Source organism: Salmo salar, chromosome ssa03, assembly GCF_905237065.1.
Source record: "Salmo salar chromosome ssa03, Ssal_v3.1, whole genome shotgun sequence".
Taxonomy (NCBI): Eukaryota; Metazoa; Chordata; class Actinopteri; order Salmoniformes; family Salmonidae; genus Salmo; species Salmo salar.
The window spans coordinates 840,371-852,214 of NC_059444.1; the positions used below are offsets into that span (position 1 = coordinate 840,371).

Below are 11,844 nucleotides of genomic sequence, written 5' to 3' on the forward strand. Positions count from 1 at the left end.
GTAAGCTGTAAATGTAGGCCGTTAGCATACAGTAGTTATGGTAGGCGTTAGACTGATAGCATATTGTATAGCGTAGCATAGCTGGGTTAGAAGCAAATGTTAACTGAACCCTTCACAACACCAGACCTGGGTTAAATACATAGCCTGTTGGATGGCAAATACTTGAGCTTTGATACATTTAGCTTGACCAGCATGCAGGGCAGGTGGAGCTTGCACATTAGTTCTATTATACAGACAAGCTACATCAGAGGCACCTTGAGTAGTTTGGAAGTAGAGGACATTATGTGACCCAGGTCTTCTCCACCGTCTGTCCACCCCCCCCCCCCCCACTGCAACTTCCTGACCTTTCCAATGTTGAAGATCAACACTACGTCCTTCATCTCAATCTTCTTGTAATCAGCATCATCCTCTTCAATCTCCATTCCGTCTTTGTACCATCTGATCTCTGTCTCTGGCCTGATGTTTCCTATCTACAGGGAGAGACACACAGAGACACCGTCAGCTTAATAGACCCCCGATCTAAATAGCACAAATCCATCAGTTTCAGATAAAGATATCGGTCTTTTTGCATGGGTTGCATCTCAATCCACCACATCCTCTGATGTCGGAGGAAGGTGGCAGAGCTACAGAGCTACAGTGGGGTTCATCAGACTAGGAGACATCCCATCTGTGGTGAAAGGTTACAGAGCTACAGTGGTGTTCATCAGACTAGGAGACATCCCGAAAATCGGTCTTCTCATGAAAACGTCTGTATGACCCCACCATCGAAAGCTGAGACTCTCACGAACATGTCGGTTGTTTTGTATTTGTATTTATTATGGATCCCCATTAGTTCCTGCCAAGGCAGCGGCTACTCTTCCTGGGGTTTATTATGGATCCCCATTAGTTCCTGCCAAGGCAGCGGCTACTCTTCCTGGGGTTTATTATGGATCCCCATTAGTTCCTGCCAAGGCAGCGGCTACTCTTCCTGGGGTTTATTATGGATCCCCATTAGTTCCTGTCAAGGCAGCAGCTACTCTTCCTGGGGTTTATTATGGATCCCCATTAGTTCCTGTCAAGGCAGCAGCTACTCTTTCTGGAGTCCAGCAAAAATAAGGCAGTTATAATTTGAAAAACATTACAATACATTCACAATAGATTTCAATGCTGGGGATGATTAGGTGGCCATGATGGTATGAGGGCCAGAATTTAGCCAGGACACCAGGGTTAACACAGCTACTCTTACAATAAGTGCTATGGGATCTTTAGTGATCACAGTGTCAGGACACCGTTTAAGGGTTCTGTCTGTAACAGTAGGGTTCTATCTGTGATGGTAAGGATCTATAATATATATGTTTTATAGTGTAAGGTTTTTATCTTCTAACCATTCTGTTATAGATAGAACCCTAACATCATAGATAGAACCTTACCACAGTAAAAAAACTTTCTGTTATAGATCCTAACCGTCATAGATGGAACCTCACCGTCACAGATAGAACCTTAACGTCATCTATGATGGTAGGGTTCCATGATGGCTCAAGAAGATAGGGTTCTATCAATGACGATATGGTTCTATGAAAGATCAAATCAAGGTTCTATCTATGATGTTAAGGTTCAATATATGACGGTAGGGTTCTCTCTATGATGGTAGGGTTCAATGATGGATCAAGACGGTAGGGTTGTATCTATGATGGTAAGGATCTATGCCTCTAGGGTTCTGTCTATGATGGTAAGGTTCTATGTATGCTGTTAGAGTTCTATCTGTGAAGGTAAGGTTCTATCAATGACAGTGGTTCTATGAAAGATCAAGACAAGGTGAAGTTATATCTGTGACTAAGGTTTTGTCTATGACGGTAGGGTTCTATTTTTGATGGTAGGGTTCTATCTGTTACTCTAGGGTCTTATCTATGATGGTAGGGTTCTGTCTATGATGATGGGTTCTATCTATGATGGTAATGATCTTTTACTCTAGGGTTCTAGCTATGATGCTCAAATTCTATCTGTGATGGTAGGGTTCTATGTATTATGTTAGGGTTCTGTCTGTGAAGGTAAGGTTCTATGAAAGCTCAAGACAAGGTGAAGTTATATCTGTGACTAAGGTTTTTGTCTATGACGGTGGGGTTCTATCTGTGATGTTAAGGCTCTATTTTCGATGGTAGGGTTCTATCTATTACTCTAGGGTCCTATCTGATGGTAAGGTTCTATCTGTGATGGTAGGGTTCTATGTATTATGTTAGGGTTCTATCTGTGAAGGTAAGGTTCTATGAAAGATCAAGACAAGGTGAAGTTATATCCGTGACTAAGGTTTTCGTATGCACTGTATAAGCTTAACATCATAGATATAACGGTGGTAAGGATTCTATGATGGTAGGGTTCTATCTAAGATGAGCTAAAACATCTATGATGGTAGGGTTCTTTCTGTTATAGGTAGAATCTTATCGTCATAGATACAATCCCTTCAGAATGTATTCACACCCCTTGACTTTTTCCACATTTTCTTGTGTTACAGCCTCAATTTAAAATAGATTAAATTCAGATTTGGGGTCCCTGCCCTACACACAAAGAGAAATTAGGTTTTGTATTTTTTTCACATTTTTACAAATTAATAAAAAATGTAAATGTTTAAATGGCTTGATTCAATAAGTAGTCAACCCCTTTGTAAAGTTGAGCCTAAATAAGTTCAGGAGTCAACATTTGCTTGGACTCACTATGTGCAATGATAGTGTTTAACATGCTTTTTGAATGACTACCTCTGTAACCCACACATACAATTATCTGTAAGGTCCCTCAGTCTAGCAGTGAATTTCAAACACAGATTCAATCACAAAGACCAGGGATGTTTTCCAAAGCCTCGCAAAGACGGGCACCACTTGGTAGATGGGTAAAAAAATAATCTGACATTGAATATCCCTTTGAGCATGCTGAAGTTATTAATTACATTACAATGAATAGAGCTGTCCTTCCTAACTCAGTTGCTGGAGAGGAAGGAAAACCACTCAGGGATTTCACCATGTGGCCAATGGTTACAGAGTTACAGAGTTTAATGGCTGTGACAGGAGAAAACTGAGGATGGGTCAACAAGATTGTAGTTACTCCACAATACTAACCTAACTGACCAAGTGAAAAGGAGCTTGTACAGGATAAAAATATAAAAAATTCTGTATCCTGTTTGCAACAAGGCATTAAAGTAATACAGCAAAAAAATGTGGCAAAGCAATTAACTTTTTGTCATGAATACAAAGTGTTATGTTTGGGACAAACCAAATGCAACATATTACTGAGTACCACTCTCCATATTTTCAAGCATAGTGGTGGCTGCATCATGTTATGGGTATGCTTGTGTTCGTTAAAGACGTGGGAGTTTTTTTATGATAAAACAGAAACGGAATGCAGCTAAGCACAGGCAAAACCCTAGAGGAAAACCTGGTTCAGTCTGCTTTCCACCAGACACTGGGAGATGAATTCACCTTTCAGCAGGACAATAACCAAAAATCTATACAAGGCAAAATCTACACTGGAGTTGCTCCAAAGTGGTCGATTTACAGTTTTGAATTAATCCTACTAAAATAATCTAAGGCAAGACCTGAAAATGGTTGTCTAGCAATGACCAACAACCAATTTGACAGAGCTTGAAGAATTTTGAAAATCAATAAGTGGCAAATGTTGCACAATCCAGGTGTGGAAAGGTCTTAGAGACTTACCCAGACAGACTCACAGCTGTAATCCCTGCCGAAACTGCTTCTACAAAGTATTAACTCAGGGTTGTGTATACTAATTTAAATGAGATATTTCTGTATTTCATTTTCAATACATTTTACTGTCATAGATAGAACCTTACCATCATAGATAGAACCTTGCCATCAAAGATAGAACCTTACCATCAAAGATAGAACCTTACCATCATAAATAGAACCTTACCATCATAAACAGAACCTTAGCATCATAAACAGAACCTTACCATCATAAATAGAACCGTACCATCATAAATAGAACCGTATCGTCATAGAACCTTTATGTTATGTATATAACCCAGATTTCATAGATAGAACCTATCTATGACTGTAAGGTTCTTACTATCATATAACTGTCCTGTTATAGATAGAAGCCTACCATCATAGATAGAACCCTAGTCATAGATAGAACCCTAGTCATAGATAGAACCCTAGTCATAGATAGAACCCTAGTCATAGATGGAACCCTAGTCATAGATAGATCTTACCATCATACAGTACCAGTCAAAAGTTAGGACACACCGATTCATTCCAGGGTTTTTCTTTATTTTTACTATGTTGGAAAAGCATATTTTCTACATTGTAGAATAACAGTGAAGACATCAAAACTATGAAATAACACATATGGAATCATGTAGTCACCAAAAAAGTGTTAAACAAATGAGAATATATTTAAGATTCTTCAAAGTAGCCATCCTTTGCCTTGATTACAGCTTTGCACACTCTTGGCATTTTCTCAAGCAGCATCATGAGGAATGCTTTTCCAACATAGTAAAAATAAAGAAAAACCCTGGAATTAATAGGTGTGTCCTAACTTTTGAATGGTACTGTATATAGAACCTTACCGCCATAGATAGAACCCTACCGCCATAGATAGAACCCTACCGCCATAGATAGAACCCTACCGTCATAGATAGAACCCTACCGTCATAGATAGAACCTTACCGCCATAGATAGAACCCTGCCGCCATAGATAGAACCCTACCGCCATAGATCGAACCCTACCGTCATAGATAGAACCTTACCGCCATAGATAGAACCCTGCTGCCATAGATAGAACCCTACCGCCATAGATAGAACCCTACCGCCATAGATAGAACCCTACCGCCATAGAACCCTACCGCCATAGATAGAACCCTACCATCATAGATAGAACCCTACCGCCATAGATAGAACCCTACCACCATAGATAGAACCCTACCGCCATAGATAGAACCCTACCGTCATAGATAGAACCTTACCGCCATAGATAGAACCCTGCCACCATAGATAGAACCCTACCGCCATAGATAGAACCCTACCGTCATAGATAGAACCTTACCGCCATAGATAGAACCCTGCCGCCGTAGATAGAACTCTACCGCCGTAGATAGAACCCTACCGCCGTAGATAGAACCCTACTGCCGTAGATAGAACCCTACCGCCGTAGATAGAACCCTACCGTCGTAGATAGAACCCTGCCGTCGTAGATAGAACCCTGCCGTCATAGATAGAACCCTGCCGTCATAGATAGAACCCTGCCGTCATAGATAGAACCTTGCCGTCATAGATAGAACCTTGCCGCCATAGATAGAACCCTACCGCCATAGATAGAACCCTACCGCCATAGATAGAACCCTACCGCCATAGATAGAACCTTACCGCCATAGATAGAACCCTACCGTCATAGATAGAACCCTGCCGTCATAGATAGAACCTTACCGCCATAGAACCTTTCTGTTATAGAACCTTACCGTGGCCTTCAGCAGCACGTTGCATTCTGGGGTAACCTGGAAACCAAGGTAGTCCACGAAGTGAGGACCTGAGAAAGACAACAGAGTTAATACCGCTACTGGACAGCACTCTGCAGCAGCATAATATCAATCATCTAACAACATGATATGTGCAAAACAATATATTCCACACCTTGTCTTCTGATCCATTCAGCATGTTCAAACTCAGACTTTTTCTGGAGCTCTCTGAACTCTGGAGAAGAAGTTACACATAATAAACAAATATAATAATAATAATAATATAATAATAAATAAAAGTAAATAAATAATAAACAGTTGTCAGAATAGGAACCTATAGGAACACGGCCATATTTCACCACTACAACACTCCTCCCAGACAGTTGTCAGAATAGGAACCTACACTACACCAAAGCCATCAGATGAACATGCAGTTTGAGTCTAAACACTACTGGTCGTCTCCTGCCCCCTGGAGGACACAACATGTCACTGCTATCAGAGCCACACCCGTAGGGATGGTGACCGAACCCCTGTGGTGGCAGTCATGGTAACAGGTGGAGTGTGGCCTTACCTTCTCCAATCAGCACCAGGCTGGTGGACCCCTTGGCCTTCCCATCCACGAGGTTAAAGGTGAATGTTCCCTCGTCGGTGACCGCGAGAGAGTCCATGAACATCTCAATGATGCCTGAGTTCTTGTCAAAGTTCATTTGGTATTTCTAGAGGAGGGAAATGTGACACAGAAATCTACATGTGAGAACATGCTCGCTTGGGAGTGTTCTTACAAGTGTGTATATATATATATATCTCACCAAAGCCCCATATACTACCCACCACTGCGACCTGTACGCTCTCGTTGGCTGGCCTTCGCTTCATAATCGTCGCCAAACCCACTGGCTCCAGGTCATCTACAAGACCCTGGTAGGTAAAGTCCCCCCTTATCTCAGCTCGCTGGTCACCATAGCAGCACCCACCTGTAGCACACGCTCCAGCAGGTATATCTCTCTGGTTACCCCCAAAGCCAATTCCTCCTTTGGTTGCCTTTCCTTCCAGTTCTCTGCTGCCAATGACTGGAACGAACTACAAAAATCTCTGAAGCTGGAGACTCATATCTCCCTCACTAGCTTTAAGCACCAGCTATCAGAGCAGCTCACAGATCACTGCACCTGTACATAGCCCATCTATAATTTAGCCCAAACTACTACCTCTTCCCCTACTGTATTTATTTATTTTGCTCCTTTGCACCCCATTATTTCTATTTCTACTTTGCACTTTCTTCCACTACAAATCTACCATTCCAGTGTTTTACTTGCTATATTGTATTTACTTTGCCACCATGGCCTTTATTGCCTTTACCTCCCTTATCTCACCTCATTTGCTCACATTGTATATAGACTTATTTTTCTACTGTATTATTGACTGTATGTTTGTTTTATTCCATGTGTAACTCTGTGTTTTTGTATGTTGTCGAACTGCTTTGCTTTATCTTGGCCAGGTCGCAGTTGTAAATGAGAACTTGTTCTCAACTTGCCTACCTGGTTAAATAAAGGTGAAATAAAAATAAAATAAATATGTGTGTGTGTGTGTTCTGATTGAGGTGTGTGTGTGTGTGTGTGTGTGTGTGTGTGTGTGTGTGTGTGTGTGTGTGTATTCTGACCATAATGTGTGTGTGTGTGTGCGTGTGTTCTGATTGAGATGTGTGTGTGAGCAGGGGCGGAAATCCCGGGGGGGACGGGGGGGACACGACCCCCCCATCCTGGGAAAAATATGATTTGTCCCCCCCAATATATCACTGAAACATAACTATGTAATTTAAATAATATTTAATAATACGCAATGAAAGCAATTGTGCTGATTATAGACACTTAATAGCTCGTTTTTAAGTTTCAAAAGATTGCGACCCCCCCACCCTTTGCCTCCCAATGGTTTGATCCACTGCCAGTTCCTTAGCTTGCTAGGTAACAGAGAGGTCGTATCTACTGTCTGAAAGGCACTCAATGCACGTAACTGACGTGAGGTTAATCCAGTCAATCGCGCACACACACTAGCTGAATATGCAGAGCTAGCGCGCAAATATTAACTCTTAAGCTAGCTAGTACCTATTCCATTTATGTGGCGTCGTCAAAGATGGAATCTTTGCTATCGTCAATTTATTCCAAGATCAGCATGCAGATGATGTAAGTTAGTGCTTCAAAGTCCCTGTGATGAGGTTAGCGATAAACTGAAATCCAAACTGAACAGAACTACACTCTCTTCTACCATTGTCTTAAATATATTTAATGGTCTCGTTGCAAATGCTAAATTGTCGCAAGGGAAGTTTTATTTATTTATTTTATTTCACCTTTATTTAACCCGGGTAGCAAAGATTATAGCAAACACCACTGAAACTGAATTGGTGCTCGCTAGCTTTGCAAATTCAGCTATTGTTGGAAGCCAGCCAATATGAAACAAACTATTAAAATTACAAAAGGTTGCAGCATATGTTGTGTAAATGGTGAACTCATACAGCTGTCAACTCTTGTCATTTTAATCCGTTTCACATTTGCTAGCTACCTTTTAGATCGAAGCCCAAATAGAATGATTGAAGATGATAGAAGCCCATCTCCTACTGTAAATAACCTACACACTGTGTGTGTAGCCAGCCAGCCAGCCAGCCAGGTAGAAAAATGGCAGAAAAATAAAAGACGGACATCAGAGTATTTTTCAATACACCAAAACGCATAGTAAGAACCCTAGTAGCCTAATATCTCAAAGACTAGTTGATAAAATGTTCATAAGAAAGAAATGAAATTCTAATGGAAATGTTTCACAATGATGTCATTAGGCAGAGCAGGCAACAGATGGCACACAGACAGCAGAGTTGGGGACAGATATGCAGGGACAGACTGGCAGAGACAGGGAGTCTCAGGTAAGTTTGTTGAGTCTTTGTTTGGCAACATTATGAAAGGTTCTCAATTTTTTTGACGTGTAAAATAGGAACATAATTGGAAAATGCCATGGATACCCCCACTCTCAACTTAAACTGGTGACTGAACTAAGATTTGTTAACGTGTTAGGGCTAGGGGGCAGTATTTGCACGGCTGGATAAAAAAAATGTACCTGATTTAATCTGGTTACTAATCCTACCCAGTAACTAGAATATGCATATACTTATTATATATGGATAGAAAACACTCTAAAGTTTCTAAAACTGTTTGAATGGTGTCTGTGAGTATAACAGAACTCATTTGGCAGGCAAAACCCTGAGACATTTTCTGACAGGAAGTGGATACCTGATGTGTTGTATTAACTTTAAACCTATGCCATTGAAAAACACAGGGGCTGAGGAATATTTTGGCACTTCCTATTGCTTCCACTAGATGTCACCAGCCTTTACAAAGTGTTTTGAGTCTTCTGGAGGGAGATCTGACCGAACAAGAGCCATGGAACGATGATGGCCCATTAGACACCTGGCGCGCGAGTTCATGTTGGGTACCCTCGTTCCAATACGTTATAAAAGAGAATGCATTCGTCCACCTTGAATATTATTCATGTTCTGGTTAAAAAGGCCCTAATGATTTATGCTATACAACGTTTGACATGTTTGAACGAACGTAAATATATTTTTTCCCCCTCGTTCATGAAGTGAAGTCCGGCGGGCTTAGATCATGTGCTAACAAGACGGAGATTTTTGGACATAAATGATGAGCTTTTTTGAACAAAACTACATTCGTTATGGACCTGTGATACCTGGAAGTGACATCTGATGAAGAGAATCAAAGGTAATGGATTATTTACATAGTATTTTCGATTTTAGATCTCCCCAACATGACGACTAGTCTGTATCGCAACGCGTATTTTTCTGGGCGCAGTGCTCAGATTATTGCAAAGTGTGATTTCCCAGTAAGGTTATTTTTAAATCTGGCAAGTTGATTGCGTTCAAGAGATGTAAATCTATAATTCTTTAAATGACAATATAATATTTTACCAATGTTTTCTAATTTTAATTATTTAATTTGTGATGCTGACTTGACTGCCGGTTATTGGAGGAAACGATTTCCTCAACATCAATGCCATAGTAAAACGCTGTTTTTGGATATAAATATGAACTTGATAGAACTAAAAATGCATGCATTGTCTAACATAATGTCCTAGGAGTGTCATCTGATGGAGATTGTAAAAGGTTAGTGCATCATTTTAGCTGGTTTTATGGTTTTGGTGACCCTGTCTTTGAATTGACAAAACATTACACACAACTCTTGTAAATGTACTGTCCTAACATACTCTAAATTTATGCTTTTGCCGTAAAACCTTTTTGAAATCGTAAAACGTGGTTAGATTAAGGAGATGTTTATCTTTCAAAGGGTGTAAAATAGTTGTATGTTTGAAAAATTTGAATTTTGACATTTATTTGGATTCAAATTTGCCGCTCTTGAAATGCACCTGCTGTTGATGGAGTGCACCACGGGGGGGACGCCTGCGTCCCACCTAGCCCATAGAGGTTAAAGGCAATGGTATTGCTGTTGTGATTAGTTGTGTAGTTTTGGGTACCGGTAGTTAGGAGTACGGCAAACACCTCATTTCTTTGGTTCCTCAATATACATTTACCATATTACAATGTAGGCTATGTGTTACAGCACTACTTTTGGTGTCCCCCTCAGGAATTGCTCTTGAGAAAATTTAATGTAATTGTCCCCTCCAAAGTTGATATCAGATTTTCGCCCCTGTGTGTGAGTGTGTGTGTTCTGATCATAATGTGTGTGTGAGTGTGTTCTGATTGAGATGTGTGTGTGTGTGTGTGTGTATTCTGACCATAATGTGTGAGTGAGTGTATTCTGACCATAATGTGTGTGTGAGTGTGTTCTGATTGAGATGTGTGTGTGCGTGTGTGTGTGTGTGTGTATTCTGACCATAATGTGTGCGTGTGTTCTGATTGAGATGTGTGTGTGTGTGTGTGTGTGTGTGTGTGTGTGTGTGTGTGTGTGTGTGTGTGTGTGTGTGTGTGTGTGTGTGTATTCTGACCATAATGTGTGTGTGAGTGTGTTTTCTGACTGTGATGTTTGTTTCCTCACCTCTCCGTTCTCTACGATCACATCGTTAAAGACATAGTCCACATGGCAGCCAGCGGTGAACTTCTCAACCTGGGTCCAAAACCTCACACGACCCTTCTCCAGGAGCTCCATGGCCATCTGAGTCTTGAAGGGAATGACTGGGGAGGAGGAGAGACAAGGGGACAGTCAGAACAGAGTGAGAAGAGAGACAGAGTGAGGGGTGGAGATACAGTGAGACAGCGTCAGAACAGAGTGAAGGAGGAGAGACCGGGGGACAGAGTGAGAGGAGGAGGGACATGGGGACAGAGTGAGAGGAGGAGAGACCGGGGGACAGAGTGAGAGGAGGAGAGACAGGGGGACAGCATCAGAACAGAGTGAGAGGAGGAGGGACATGGGGACAGAGTGAGAGAAGGAGGGACATGGGGACAGAGTGAAGGAGGAGAGACATGGGGACAGAGTGAAGGAGGAGAGACATGGGGACAGAGTGAGAGGAGGAGAGACATGGGGACAGAGTGAGAGGAGGAGGGACCGGGGGACAGAGTGAGAGAAGGAGGGACATGGGGACAAAGTGAAGGAGGAGAGACATGGGGACAGAGTGAAGGAGGAGAGACCGGGGGACAGAGTGAGAACAGAGTGAGAGGAGGAGAGACAGGGGGACACAGTGAGAGGAGGAGAGACCGGGGGACAGAGTGAGAGGAGGAGAGACAGGGGGACAGAGTGAGAGGAGGAGGGACAGGGGGACAGAGTGAAGGAGGAGGGACATGGGGACAGAGTGAGAGGAGGAGAGACCGGGGGACAGAGTGAGAGGAGGAGAGACAGGGGGACAGAGTGAGAGGAGGAGAGACAGGGGGACAGAGTGAGAGGAGGAGAGACCGGGGGACAGAGTGAAGGAGGAGGGACATGGGGACAGAGTGAGAGGAGGAGAGACAGGGGGACAGAATGAGAGGAGGAGGGACATGGGGACAGAGTGAGAGGAGGAGAGACAGGGGGACAGAGTGAAGGAGGAGAGACAGGGGGACAGAGTGAGAGGAGGAGAGACCGGGGGACAGAGTGAAGGAGGAGGGACATGGGGACAGAGTGAGAGGAGGAGGGACCGGGGGACAGAATGAGAGGAGGAGGGACATGGGGACAGAGTGAGAGGAGGAGAGACAGGGGGACAGAGTGAAGGAGGAGGGACATGGGGACAGAGTGAGAGGAGGAGGGACCGAGGGACAGAGTGAAGGAGGAGGGACATGGGGACAGAGTGAGAGGAGGAGGGACCGGGGGACAGAATGAGAGGAGGAGGGACATGGGGACAGAGTGAAGGAGGAGGGACATGGGGACAGAGTGAGAGGAGGAGGGACCGAGGGACAGAGTGAGAGGAGGAGAGACAGGGGG

The 11,844-nt window shown here is 42.8% G+C and overlaps 1 protein-coding gene across 1 annotated transcript in view; it reads right to left on the reverse strand.

The window, feature by feature from the left end:
* myom1a (myomesin 1a (skelemin)) overlaps positions 1 to 11,844 on the reverse strand; it is a 98,342-nt gene that overhangs the window by 24,215 nt on the left and 62,283 nt on the right. Inside the window, exons 25-29 of the mRNA XM_045714357.1 lie at positions 10,489 to 10,625; positions 6,012 to 6,156; positions 5,616 to 5,675; positions 5,444 to 5,511; positions 345 to 470 (exon numbers count right to left, since the gene is read on the reverse strand). Coding sequence (XP_045570313.1) covers positions 345 to 470; positions 5,444 to 5,511; positions 5,616 to 5,675; positions 6,012 to 6,156; positions 10,489 to 10,625 — 536 coding nt within the window. The remainder of the gene's footprint in view (positions 1 to 344; positions 471 to 5,443; positions 5,512 to 5,615; positions 5,676 to 6,011; positions 6,157 to 10,488; positions 10,626 to 11,844) is intronic.